The 14,561-nt window shown below is 40.8% G+C and overlaps 1 protein-coding gene across 15 annotated transcripts in view; it reads left to right on the top strand.

Moving 5' to 3' along the window:
- Nucleotides 1–14,561, top strand: part of DMD (dystrophin) — a 1,341,705-nt gene that overhangs the window by 113,211 nt on the left and 1,213,933 nt on the right. For 10 of the 15 annotated variants that reach the window (XM_075430225.1, XM_075430235.1, XM_075430244.1 and 7 more), the window contains exon 1: nt 5,126–5,415. The exons of 2 other annotated variants lie outside the window; for them this stretch is intronic. In XM_075430225.1, the coding sequence (XP_075286340.1) occupies nt 5,319–5,415 (97 nt within the window). In that variant the 5' untranslated portion in view covers nt 5,126–5,318. Of the gene's footprint in view, nt 1–5,114; nt 5,416–9,370; nt 9,407–14,561 lie in introns of those variants that run through there. 3 more of the 15 variants (XM_075430277.1, XM_075430284.1, XM_075430252.1) reach the window with 2 other exon arrangements.

Here is a 14,561-nt window from a genome sequence, read left to right as displayed (position 1 = left end):
GATTTTTTTTTTTTTTTTTTAAATTCCTGGTACATCAGTCATAAATCATCTTATATGTGGACTGCAGCTTTAGAAACAATGACCAAGTTAAGATGCTTACATCAGTAATTGTTTCAAGCCCAGTATAGCTGAACAATGTCTTTTCCCAAAGAAATAAAGGTACAAATGGAAGGAAGCTAAAGGTGTGTAGCTCGTCAGTCTAATCTAAAAAGAGCTGTAAGAGAACAAAATACATGTTTTATGTAATTAGCATCTTAAAACTTCATGTCATTGTTCAGTTTTGTGCTAACAGCACATACAAGGCGTGCTTAAGGAGGAAGATTAACAGCATTTCCTGAAGCATTCAAGATCACTAATTATCTGAGCATTAAATAGTGAAACTCTGTATGTTTCTGCTTTCTGATGTGTGTTAAATATTTGGAAAATGAGTTAACTAGATTTTTCTTTTTCTTGATGGAACCTAGTATTTTAAATTCACTGTCACTGAAATACATATGCTATGTGAGAACAAGATGTAGAATGTTGGCTTTACTGTAGATGTAAGCAGAGGTTGCCATTAAAAATCCTCAACAGTTGCTGCATTTGAGAGATCATATTAGGTACGTTTGTAGCAGTGTTCAGATGACTGTATCATACAGCAATATCCAAAAATGATGTGGACTCTCCACTTTTAAGCGTGCTGTGTCATTAGAGTTGCCCTCAGAGAACTGTTTATGTAGCATCTTTTATGAATAATTTTTTTATTCAAGTCCTGTAATATGAAATCCTGGGGTTCCTAAGCACAGCTCTGCTTATTATTGTTGTAAGCATGTCTTTAATAAAGCTTTGCAAAACTTTTTTTCCATGAATGGAACCAGTCTCACTTTGAAAGGCTGGTCATGAGTTGTCCTAACATGTCCTCGGGAGCGTGTTCTGAGCTTTTGGTTTGTGGCAAATGCCTGAACTTAAGTGAACTTCATACACCTGAGATTCAGTTAAAAGAATGAAGATGACTTCTGCACAAAAAGTACTGGGATGAACTATGGTGCAGACAAGCGAAAAGTTTCAAGCCCCCATAAATTTCAGCTCCTTGGATGACTGTCAGGTGCGTGGCTGGATGACTTCAGACACCAACATCTGAGATGTCTCTCTGGGAAACACGGTTGTCCTGTCCAGGTGACCAGGCCTTTGAACTGTTCTGTTAAAGTCCCAGGGCTTGTAAGTATCTGTATGGAGATGATGATTGCACTGGGCTTTTAGTTTCTAAAGACATAATTTTGTACACATTGTTCATTTTCAGTTGTTTATACACTCCTCTGTAGCCATTTTTTAAATCTTGAACAAAGCTATGTGTGCCATAATTGTCAGAAGTCATCCTCTCTATTGAGATATTGTCATTAAAATGCAAGTACTGATAGCTCTGACTCTATGGGAAGGTGATTCTTTATGGACAGCTTTTATAATCATCCATCAGAAATCCTGTAATTGAGAAGTAGTTAATATAGAATGATTAACACTAAGAAATAATGAGTAATAATTCCTGCCTGTGTTGTCCAAACAAACTTTCTAGTGCTCTCATTGGAGATGTTTATTAATCTAAACATGCACGGTATATCATTAAGGTATTTTCTTGCATGATTGACTAATTGAATTAGTTGTTTACTGGGGGAGGGATGAAGTACCTAAGAATAATGGGAGGCAGAGAAAAAGGGAAGAGAAATTTACATTCTCCAGGAGACATATTAGCAAAACAAATGAACAATTTTTGCTAGGTAAAATCAGCACTCATTTTTGCATACCAGAGTGCATCATGTAGAGCATCATGCAGGGCTGAAGGTTAAGGCCAATCTGCTTGCTTCATTTTTTTCAGTCATGCATTATCTATTCTTGCTTCGTTGGAGTAACTAGTACTTCCAAAGAGGAAAACAAAAAGGAAAAAAGAAATGGCAGCAAGAGATTCTACATTGTATCTTAGTCATCATTGTAATGTGCACACACCACCATAATCAAATTCAAGCACAATGAATAAGCCAATTAGTCGCTCTAGTAGTAGTGAAGTAATTAAAATGAATAGACGTGTCTTTGCCATAAGCTGTAGATGGAATAGGAAGAGAGATGGGCTTGCTTCCTTTCTCATGCCATTGTCACCCAAATAGACTGGAATTTCTTTGCCTACTGAATTCAGTACTGTAAAAAGCAGAATACCACTTGAGTGCTTTTCCACTTGTTGTTTATTTGTGCTTTTTCCAGGCTGGGGACAGTTCTGTATATGACAAAAAAATATGTATTTGTGTTATTGTAGAGTCTGGGAGCGCTACCCATGGCGCTTTCTCTCTAAAGCAATTCATTCCATATGGGTGGGTTACTATAATTATATCTATGCAGATGCTGAATCCAGTTACAATAAGCAGAAACCAAGGCGGCTGTTTTCTCAGAAAAATGCAGAAAAACTGGAGACCAAAGCCGGCTATTAATCTGGCTTATTAGTATGTGGACAGAATGACTGATACCGATTTCTCCTCCCAGATTCTCCATTCGTTTCTGGGCTCTTTTTCTATACAGCTAGTGTCCACAGAAGGTGCCAAAACTTGTATATTACAGTTGCCTTCTCCCTAAAAAAACAGTAGTTAAAAAAAAAAATTCATTTTTTGTCCAGGGCACAAATGTCTGCTTCCTGTAGCCCTGCTCTGGATGGGAATGGTCTGTGTGGCTAAACCGCATGGCGTCTGCTCTATGCTGTGCTGGAGGGCAGTAATACTGAATGACAAACCTCAGTGGATCCTCCTTGTAATGCCGTGCTTATCTCTCTGGAAGTAATTTCCATAATTCTTGCCCCTTTTGGCTATTTCCCCCTTTCCTTCTGAGGTATCTGAGTGATACAGAATTCTGCTACAGTATATTTATCCCATACCAGATGCCCCCATTCTCTTGTCAGTATTATCTGGCTTATTAGTACATGAAATGTTTTTCTGGATAGTTCCGTTGATAATCTTCCACAGCTCAAAATTCACTGGACTAGAAATCAAACCTATGGTGAGTTTTTGGGTGCTTTAGGTCTTCCCTGCAACTAGAGGCCATATGAGCTACGAACTCGAACTCAAACTCATCTTTTGTGAAATACCATGTAAATTCGTTGTTGCTTGTGCATATGGTTTAAAAATCTTGATGTAGCTAGAAGTGTGAAATATTAAGCGTATCCTTTTATGTACTTTGAATTTATGGGGACTTCAAAGTCAGTCCTCATGTATTGTCTGGTTTGTTTCACTTCAGAAATGGCTTGAACTGTGAACAAAAAGGAGCTAACAGTATTTTCAGATAGGCACTTTATAGTTGTGCACTTTGCAGCTATACGATAGGACTGTCTCTGTTGCCTTGAATGCAAAATTAGCTTGTTGATATGTGCTGCTACAGACAGAGGAACAGATGTAGTAATTCTGCTTTATTTACATGAAAACTCTGAAAAGGCATTTTCTGGCAGCATGCTAGGAATAAATACAGTATCAAATATAAACTGCGCCATGCTATGTTCGCTCATTCAGGTGTCAGCTGTGCCGTTCAGAGGTGGGTGAGAGCGAGGAGCCGCATCCCACCCCGCAGAGCTGGGAGCTCGGCCCCAGCCCTGGGCTGCCCGCCGGTGGGTTGCGGCTGGGGGAGAGTGGCTGGCCCTCGCCCGGCGACCCAGGACCTTACTGCTGGCCCCCGGCTGGGGCTTCGCAGGGGACCGAGGGGGACAGGCCCTGCAGGAGTTCTCAGGGCAGCAACCACATCTGTCCCGAGTTTTTATTTCTGTTTTTTCAAAGTAGGAGATTCTCTTATCCTCCTTCTCCCTCCCCTGTCCACTTTCTGTGACTTAAAGCACCCCTAAATTCACGTTCTCAAGCTTCTTTCTCATAGCCAAGAGGTTCAGGGACTCAGCTGAGCCTAGGAAACTGGGGGGGAGGGAGGGACTGGTTGGGGGGAGTTGCAAGCCACGGAGAAGTTGCATACATCTTATCTGAGCGAAGAAGTGAGGCTGAAGTAAAGCCCTGTGAACCTTTTGAGCTGGGAGTGAGAGCTGGTGAGTGATGTTGAGCTGGGAAAGCTTTTTGCAGGGACTGTGCCCTGTCCCCTCTGCTCTGCTCCTCTGCCATCAGGCAACGGCTGAGGAAGGAGGTGTTACTCCAGCGATAGTCCCTGCTCTCCCTCACTACTTCACTTAACAGGTTTTAGCCAGGCAGTTGCATAGCTAAAATTGTTCCTTTTTTTTCCTCTCTCAGGTACTCAAACTTTCCAGTATGGGGGGTTGGGGATGTTTATTCCGCTTATGAGCAAGCAGACGCGTCGAAGATGAAATGCCTTAACTCTGAACTGCAGGCAGAAGTGGTGGGAGGAGACACAGCTAATTTAACTCGGAGGATGATTGATGTGTATATGTCAGTTTCTATTAATATTCTTTTGAAATCACTGACACAAGTGTGTTTTTCCTCCATCCCAACAGAAAATATAAATAGAAAGACAACAAAACAATCCTATCCCTTTAATTCATGATACTCAGAAGCAGTTAAGTAAACTGTCGTTTGAGAACGTCCTCCACAGGCTGGCAAAAGCCAGCTTACGGTGGTGTTCTTACCACTTTAAGAATATCAAGATGCTCTAACAGAGCTATTCACTTGCTGCTAAAATGTATAAAGCATAAGAAGCAAAAGTCATCTAGAGAAATTGCTTTAAAATGTACCGTTCCCTCATTAGACAGCCATTCATTGCATGAAAGGAACTTAATGTATTTATTGAGGTGTAGCTGTAAAAGCTATGTTTAAACTGAAACAGAGTTGAGAGCCTGAATGTACAGCACTGTTATTCAGAAGTAGCTTTCGAGCAGAGTTTCAAGGGGAAGGTGCTGTTCGGTTGGACACAGATCAGCAGATGTTTAGCTGAAGTGTGAATAATTCAAGCGCGCGTGAAGAACCGTGCTTTCTGAAGAGACGAAACGCAAAAATTGAAAAAAAAAAATCTTCAAACATTTGCATCAGCCTTAGAGGACAACGAGAGCAGCAGGATTTGTAACAGATTTGCAGATGCACTCTCTTTAGGCAGGGAGAACGCTCATTAAATGCAAGATGCTTCTGTGGCTCGTGTGTTTGCACGGAGGTAGAGGTTTGCAAGACTGACGTATCGGATAAAGTCAGAGTGGTTACCACACCGACGGCGTAGCAGCTGCATAATGAATGATGGAGAGAATCATGTTAGGCATGCCCACCTAACCTAACTTGAATCATGCGAAAGGGGAGCTGCTGGAATTCAAATAGACTTTCTGGTTCCCAGCAGTCGGCAGTAATAGAATGCTTTCAGGAAGATGACAGATGCAGGGGAGAGATGCTGTTTTGCACTATCTTGATTTGTTACGGCAGCCAACTTATTGGCATGATGGAGTGACAAGAAAAGCAGCTGGCATGGAAGGTAGGATTATCAAAGCTATTGCATCATTATGAATGTAATTAGAAACTGACCATGACAAAGCATATGCTAGAATGAACTGCTGCCGATGGCAGAGGATTTGTTTCTGAGGTCTTGAAACTCTGAAAACAACATTCCTTGTGCAAAATGGATTTTGCAGTTTCATTTATGGTCGTGTGTTACCCTTTCTTTCCTGCTTGCCTGCAAGCTTGGGGAATCGCTTGAAAGAGTGTTGTGTTAGGATGAGACTGAAGAATAAAGTGTTTTCTAAGTCTGTGGAGCCTCAGGTAGATAAAAACAAACAAATGTGAAACAAGACTGGGAAAGGCTCCTTCTGATTCACTAGCAAGCTCTGATTGATGTATTGGCATACTCAGGAATCCCGAGGAAATGAAGATGCATGCACTGAGTGTTTGGGTATAATGACAAGATATTATTGCAGGTCTCTGCTTTAGAGTTAGTTTTTCCGGCAGGTTTTGTTTCCCGTCAGTTTTTAGCTCTTGACATTTATTCGGTTGTTCGGTATTATATAAAGAAAATACATCAATATCTCCTGCAGGGTTTCTCAACAACTCCAGCATCTGTTTCAGCTATTGAACTGTATTCACGTTTTGCCAACTTGATGCCTACCCAGCTGGTCTATCATTTCTCGCTTGATTACTGCTCTTAATTTCTCTGTATCAGCTTGTTTCAGATAGGATTTTGAAAGCTGTTAATGAGAAATGACAGTAACTGCTAAATTATTGAGAACTGGAGTATTCTCTTATTTTTTAAGTATCAGAGAGCATTTTTGTGTGCATCTTACTAAATTCATATTCTGTGTTGCAGCGAGGTTTTCATATAATTGTTGAATTTAGCTGTGAATACTTTAAACTAGATGAGTGACAAGCATAACTTTCAACTGACTATTTTGAGAAAGTTTGAGATAATTTAAAGGCGCTTGCTTCAGTGTATGTATCACCTTAATTTATGTTCCTTCCTGCTGTCTGCCCCCACCTTCCCCTCAGCCCACAACATATATACTCCCTCTCTGTCACGGTGAGCAGTCATTAAGTGTATACTGTACATATTGAAATATATTTTATCACCACTAGGGTGAAACTGCTAAGCAGCTCCGAACAGGTGTTTTGAACAGGTTTAAGACAGACGTCAGCTTCATCGGAGTGGGTCACCCTCGATTTAAGAAGTGAAAGTGGTGCTTTCTAAATCTGAGGCAATACCTCTCTTTCCTCCTCCTTCAGAGGTCCAACAACCATTCAGACACCGCTTGATAGCTCACAGGATATGATTAGGTTAAATTGTTTGCTTTATTTTGCCTTACAAAATGCTTTCTTTCAATGTAATCCCCCTTCTTCAATAAGTCTATCATTTTTTCCAAGGTGACGATCAAGAAATCTCTTGTCATACTGGATGTTCACTTTTCTGACTTTATTTTAAATTACTTTGCTGGCTGTACTCTGTGTAGTCTTGTCAAAAAGGGATCAGGCTATTAAACACTAAATGTTGCTGACTAAAGCTGTAACAGTTTGAGAAAGATAGATGTTTCTAGATACACAGCAGTGAACCAGCCTTTAGAAAGTTTGAAGGTAAAGATCAGTAAAACGGATATACTATTAGCAAGTTCGAGCATTTACCTGCTTTGATCACATCTGAGACATTTTAAATTATTTTGTAACTGCTGGGAGGGGAAACGTACTTATTAATGGAGGGTTTGTATATGGGGTTTGAATAGCCACAAATTGTGCTGTAGTTTTGATGACAATAAAAAAAATTGATATTGTATTTTAGAGAAGTTCTGTGAAATTTAACAATAATTCGTCCTTGTTGGTGATGATGAAACCATAGAGGCAATAACCTGTATAAACAGCTTAAGTGCCATTCACTTTTTCAGGGTAGCAGTAAAACTTTTATATTGCATGCATTATATTTATACTCCTGTAGCTGCTAGTTGCTCCCTTGTCTCAGGAGTGCTGGCTGGCTATCATCATACAGTAGTTACTTAAAATGGTCTTTTCCTTGTGATGCCGGTAGTCGTAACTGCATGCTGTCTGTGGCCGTCATCCAGTTGACAAGTGATTTTATGGCTTGCTTCTCTTTTATCTGTAGTATTTGGTTTTAGTTTTTTGTTCCACTGATGAATGAAGGGGACACTAGGTGGAGCTAGCTGTTGATTATAAATAGAGCTACAGTGATACAGGCCTGTCTAACGAGTAAGCCCCTGTATGTAGTGATTATTATTAAAAATAACGATTTAAAATTATAAGCATTGAGTTGGACCTTAGCCGTGAAATTCTAGATCTGGTGGGGTTAAAGGAAACAATTTCTCCGTTTTCCTTTCCTTTTATTATTTTATAAGCTAGTAATCAAAGATGAAAAATAATAATAAGGAAAAAGCATCTACATTCAGCAAAGAGGGCTGGGAAGCAAAAGTACGGAAGTAGAAGAAGAAAAGAGGAGAGAAGAAGCAATAAGAGCCAGCAGATGTTTCTACTGTAGATACATGCAGATACCAAATTGTGTATCTGTCTGTCTTTAGCCTGATGCACATAGATTTTTCTCTCATCCTTACATCTAAATCCTCTTTCCGTTCTGTCTTCCTGAATTAATTTATAGAGGTGGCATCTTTCCCTTTATATTTACATATGACACCAATGTTTTCAAATCTCTTCTTGGAAGGGTGATCTAAAAGGTGTGTAAGGAAGCTGACACTCACATGTGGCTGGCCATAATTAAGAAAAATGTAAAGGGTTATTTATTGACTGAGGTGGAAGCTGGTTGTATGTGCTCCTTCACACGATTCTGGTTATTAATCCCAGTCAAGGATAAAAAAAATCTGTAATCCTAGACAGTGCGACAACATAAGAAAAATACACTCACTCCCACACAGATTTACAGATACTTACCACAGATACGGTATGTGTATTAATTCAGCAAAGAAGCAAGAAATCAGGCTATATTCTGATACTTAGGTACATGAACTGAAGAGGAAAAAACAGGAAATAAATAAGGACTATGAAATGAGTACAGGGAAAGGGACAGGCAAAAATAGAGGTTAAAGGTACGAGCTGGACCAGTCTGGCAGAGCAATGATAATTCCCATCAACATATATTGAATGAAGCACTTGCAAGTTCAGTCAATGTCTTGTTCTTACTACAGTAAAAGGGAATTGGGATAGGGAGATGAAGTCAGTGAGAAGAACTTGCCCAGGAAGGAAATGACAGCTATCTGATACTCCAGGAGTTACGAAGTTTAGAAGACTGGAGACTGACCTTTTCGAACGTTGTCCAGAGAAACCTGAAATTTTAGTACTGAGCTGGACAGGTGAGTTAGAATGGTCCTGAAAAGGTGCTAGACAAAACCAAGTTGTGCTTCGACCTACTGCTTGTTGGAGGAGTCTTGTGAGAAAGCAGTGCTGCGTCGTCAGCCCGAAGAGACGTATTTGGTTATGAGCTGCACACTTGGTGCTCAACAGCACGAGCATGTGAGGAGATCAGCTGTAGTGGAGACAAAGTTTATTAGTTTTAAAAGATCATTCAGTATTTTAGTGAGGCAAGGCCATGATGTGTTTTTTTTTTTAATTTTAATGCATAGTTTTAACCAGAAACAAGGACTTTGAAGTGTGTTAAGGTGTCGTTACTTCCACCTCTGCTTCCTGTATGGTTTTGTCCACTGGTACCGCAGGACCTCTTGCTCTGAGCTCATCTTGACGTGTCCTGAATGTTGCTTCTGAAAACAGGAAGGCGTTTGTAGCGTGGGAGCTCTTGGCTTTCTGATGCTGGTCAGCTGCTGCTTCCCTCAACATGTGGTTTCTGCTGAACAATGTGGAAATTGTGGTTTAGAAATACCCACGCTGTGGGAAGTGTCTGACCATCTCAGGCAAGGGTCATGAGAAGCTGAGGCAGGAGAAGATGTGCTCCTCCTTTTCTCTATCGCTGAGATCTGTCCGTTTTAAAATCTGCTGGAATGAAGAGGAGGGCAGGAGGAGGGAAAATGGTATGTGAAGTGAGGAATGGAGGAGTTTTGAGTGTTCCATGAGACAGTCATTTGATGAATGGGTGGTAATCACCTTGCAAAAAATGCACAAGGGCGGGCACACACATGAGTCAAGCTTGTCCGAGGGATATTATTGAGCATCTGGTTAGGCACTGCCGAAAACCTTTCCACAAAGAAATATTATATCTAATCAAAATGTATTAATAAATTCAGTCTGTTAGTAAGGAGGAGATATTATTGTCCTTCGAAAGCCAGAGTTCAAACTCTGTGGTTTATTTATTTATTTATTTTTACTGTGTAACAGAATTTAAATTGCTAACTGTTGGGGGGGGGGGGGAGGAGTTGTATGTGTTATTAAATGCTTTCCCCCCATCCCAGACTAGAGTTATTTTTTTTTTTCACAGAGGATTAAACCGCCTATCCCTGAAATCATATAGTTTTAATCTCCATAGGAAATGCTGAAATTTCTAGAAGCTGCTGGTTGTTGCTAAGCACCATGTTGACTTTCAGCCTGATGCTGGAAGGAGTGAAGGACAGGGGAAAGACACATCTACCTGAACGGTTGCTAGACTTTGGTCAGTAAAGACATCCAGAGAAAAGCATGAGAATTTTCTGAGGGCTGATATTTTCTTGCTTCCTCTTCTCGTTCTGATGAAATCAGACAAGGAGATTACTGTATTTGAATTGGAAATAGCAAGAAAGCTTTCAGCTTGCTGCTCCACTGCATGTCATAGTGGGTGGATATAGCCCATCTTCTTCTGAGACTGCAGGGTAAGAGCAGTCTTGCATCTTCTCTGCTCTACGCCACTAGCTCCAAAGTGTCCAAGTGATTCGCTGCAGAACTGAGGTTATGGGTGCCGTTGTTGTGAAGTCCTTGCAGAAATGTTCCGGACATCATAGACCCAGTGATGCAGTCATGACAGAGGGAGAGCTGAAATGGAGACGTGAAAGAAGGGAAATCGGGGCTCTACCAGAAATGGGAGAAACATCGAGTAATAATACATTTGCTTGCCTTTTTTTTTTTTTGAACTTTTCCTTTATGATCTGAGCATCTATGGATCAGAAGAAGGATGCAAGGTGTACCTGTTTACAGAAATCAGGAAGCTCCATCTGTACTGCAGTTTCTTTGGTTTTTCTTATCTTTGGATTAGATTTTAGCCTTGAAAAAGGAAAATCCGAAGAGCAAATCAAGATTAGGCACACGGTGTTTTTCATTAGCATCCTCGAGTTACACAGCTTAGTGTTTTACGTTACAATGCTGTTGTTTACAAGGTGTTTCTGTCATTTACGCATCCCTAAAGATATTGCACATAGTGCAACCAGTACTCTGACTTGCTTGATGATACAGAAACCTAGGAGGCTGAAATGGTTGAAGAGAGCCTTTTGGTTTTGACAAATGCTGACAAAGACTCTTCTTTTTTCTTTTTTTCTTCTTCCCTCCCTCACTCCCTCTCTCCGGCCCATGACTTGTCATAAACAGGGCAGAAAGCAGATCAGAAAAAGGCAAAATTTGAACAAAACTGAAGCTACTTCAGAGTTGTATTTTCTTAGTCTGTATCTAGTTTCAGCTTCTCTTTCTATGTCCTTCTGATGCTTAGGAATAAAGAGCATGCAGAATTTCTTTTATGGGGTCAACTTCTTTTAGCATTCACTCCTGATCACTTATATTGATCCGTTTCCCTGAAACTTAAAAGGCACGCTAAATAAAACCACCACATACTGTTTTCTCTAGACTTTCTTTTCATGAGCGGCCTGTTATTTTTATATAGCCATTATGCTGATCACATATGTTTTTGCAACAAATAACGCAAAGATATTGGAAAAGGTTCATCACTTTGTCTTTTTTTTTAGGAAAACTGTTTATACATTCCTGCAGTATGCATATATTTAACACATCTTTATTATAACATTTATAATGGGAACTCCTTTGTAATGTGATACTAATGGTCCCAAATGGTATTTAATAAATATTCCCTAGGTACAAACATGACTCTTTCAAAGGGCAAGCTGTAATATTTAGCTATTTGTTTAAATGAAGGGTTTTGTCAAAGACCGGAGTTTTTGCTTTGCAGTCCCAGGCTGCTTTTCATTCACTGTTGGTCCAGTATGAGATAAGGACTGCAAACACTGAAAAATACAATGTGTTGTCTTCAGTAATGATTGCAGGCCCTGAATGGTGACTGAGGTTTGATAGCAAGGCAGGAAAGTAAAGGTATTGAATAACTGCACGTACATGGAAAACATTATGTTTTTCTGACCAATTTCCATGGATGGAGTAATTTAGGATGGATGCTTTGGGGAAATAGTTTTGGTGCTATTGAAATATTTGGTGACTGAAGATTGAAGTTAAGGTTATTAAGAATTGTAAGAGGTTTATAGTCTAATATCTGTGATGACTCTCAGACTAATAGTAAAATTACTGACTCCTTGTTTCTTAGTGGCCTTATTTTAGACTACTGAAAAATACAAGGATTTTTTTTCTTACGAATGAATTTGGTACTTAGCAAAACATTTCAAAAACAGTGAAATTAATTGCCGCTCAGTTGATCCTGTGATTAAATCTTTGTATGCATGTGTCTTTTCAGATATTTTTTAGAAGCCAAGAACAAAAAGCATGTTACAGATGTTGGTAAATCCCAGTAACTAATTATATTTATTTCCAGGTTCTGTTTTTTGTAAAAAAAACTTCAGAAATCATGAGGATTAGATAAGCGATCAGTTATGATGCAACCTGAACTGAGATGAAACAAATCCTAAGACAGTTAAGGTTATGAGGAGGATCTCAGGCTGCTAATTTAAAGATGTAACTAGAAGGCAGAAATTCAAAGTGCCTCTACCTTGGTATTGCATGCAAACCAAATCTGGCACCATCATCAACCCTCAGAATTCAAAAGGTCAGACAGGGTTTGCCTCCTTCAGAGAAACTACAGTTTAATTTCTGTTAAGTTCTTTTAGCAAGGTAAAAATACTTTAAATAGTAACACCCGATTGTCCGTCATAATATCTGATCCCACACCTTTCTTGCGGGTGCACTGTTTATTAAACTGTATGGGCCTAGATGTGACTTTTAGTCATCAGTATTAGCCAGAGTGTTAGTGCAGATAATAATGCTCCTGTAACCGTAGGGAAACGGTATGTTGCTGAAGAGTATCACAGAGTCATAGGATGGTTTGTATTGGAAGGGACCTTAAAGATCACCTAGTTCCAACCCCCCTGCCATGGAGGGGGTTTTCAGTTTAAAGCCATCACCCCTTGTCCTGTCACCACATGGCCTTTTAAAAAGTCCCTCTCCAGCTGTCTTGTAGACTCCTTTCAGGTACTGGTATCAATTAGGATTATTCCTCTGGCAACAAGCAAATGAATTTTGCAGGACTTGTTAGAGAAATTGGTATTTAGTATAGAATTCTGCATGACCTAGCTGACACGTCGAATAAACAGCAGCATAAGCAGCCCTGCCAGGCTAGATGTATCACACAGTTTCTTAAATCTGTCTAAGCCTAGGGAGCAGAACACTTATTAGTTTATTATTATTTAATGTGAGTATTTCATTATTTATTGTGTGACAACAATGTATGTGGCACTTGATAAAGCATAGAGAATAGTGGTTTCTTTGCTCTAGGGAACGATATATAATGAAATGTGAAGGGTCTGCTTTGTATCCTCAAACTCAGACACAGAATGACGGCTGCAAACCCTGGCCAGCTGTGAAGCTGTAACATACCCCAAGCAGAAATGGGTCTGGATTTTGTGGCCTTCTTGTTACTGACACACAAGTTGGGGATTTTCCACTGAATGATAATTGTATCATGCAGAGTCGAACCACCCATTGATAATTCTGAGATGCCATGGAAACACAGAAGTACTCCTATTAGCTGTTGCAGTTTCTGTGTGAGCTAGAGATAGATATGTCATTGGGAATCTTTCACAGCTTGTACTTCAGTAGAAACACTGAAACTGAAAGAGAGGGAGAAAAAAACATGAAAAAGAGAAAATATGATCTAATCTGTTAGATGTGGGAAAGGCAAATGTGTCAATTTATAGGACCAGCTCACTCTGCTGTTGCTTTATGCAACTTTTTGCTATCTGCCAGGTCAGAACATAACAGTTTTTAGCTGAGTGAACAACTGTCTCAGGACAGCTGTATGCATTATTATAATTCAGGAGAGGAAAATCCAGATATCTGGTTTGTGTTGCAGCATAGTTTTCTGGTTTAACACCTTGCCCCAGGATTTGTAGAAATACAGAAAGCGCAATAAAACAGAGGTGTATCAGTGCTGAAATCGTCAGTCGTCTTTTATGCTCTGGGATTTTATTTGGGCCCAGCTCTCTCAAGTGAGTGTAAACGAAAAAGAAACTAATATTGGTACTGCTGGAGAGATACGCATTGACAAGACTGGAAAAGCAATTTCTTGTACCCCCAGTGTAGGTATGGGACTGGCAAGCACTAGCCTTGCCCATGTGGAAGCTCTCCTGGGGAGGCAGAGCAAGAACAACAGAGAGGTTTTTGAGGTGGTGGTGCTTGTTTCCGAAGTAACTGCACTGGGTGGAGGTGGCAAGGTTGGGGGGGCTGAGGGGAAGGGGCTGCCAGGGGTGACCTCCATGAGAAGAGGCCGGAGTGGCCCCATGCTGGACACAGCTGGTTCCAGCCAACTCTGGTGGACCTGCTGCAGGGTGCAGCTGAGCCCCTCAGCCAAGATGATGGTGCCTTGGGGAAAGCCTGTTTAAGAAAGGCAAAAGCACTGCCCTTCACGGAGTGAGGGGAAAGAAGTGTGGAACAGCAGGGAGAAGACTGAGGCCAGAGAAGAAGGGGAGGAGATGCTCCAGGTGCTGGAGCAGAGGTTCCTCTGCAGTTCCTGGAGAAGACCATGCTGGAGCAGATATCCACATTGCAGCCCGTGGAGGCCTCCACGCTGGAGCAGGTAGATGTGCCCTAAAGGAAGCTGCAGGTCGTTGAGAGCCCACACAGTAGCAGGCATTTCATGAAGGACTGCCACCCAGGGGAGACCCACGCTGAAGCAGGGGAGAAGTGTGAGGAGGAAGGAAGAGCAGAGAGGATCTGATATGGACTGATACAACAGCCCCCGTTCTCTATATCCCTGCGCGCATCGGGATGTGGGTGATGGGGGAGGACTTTGGAGTGGAGGACTGGAGCCTG

This window comes from Opisthocomus hoazin, chromosome 1 (assembly GCF_030867145.1).
Source record: "Opisthocomus hoazin isolate bOpiHoa1 chromosome 1, bOpiHoa1.hap1, whole genome shotgun sequence".
NCBI classification, from domain to species: domain Eukaryota; kingdom Metazoa; phylum Chordata; class Aves; order Opisthocomiformes; family Opisthocomidae; genus Opisthocomus; species Opisthocomus hoazin.
Note: the sequence above shows the minus strand (reverse complement) of the source record. Positions and strands in the feature narration are given on the sequence as shown.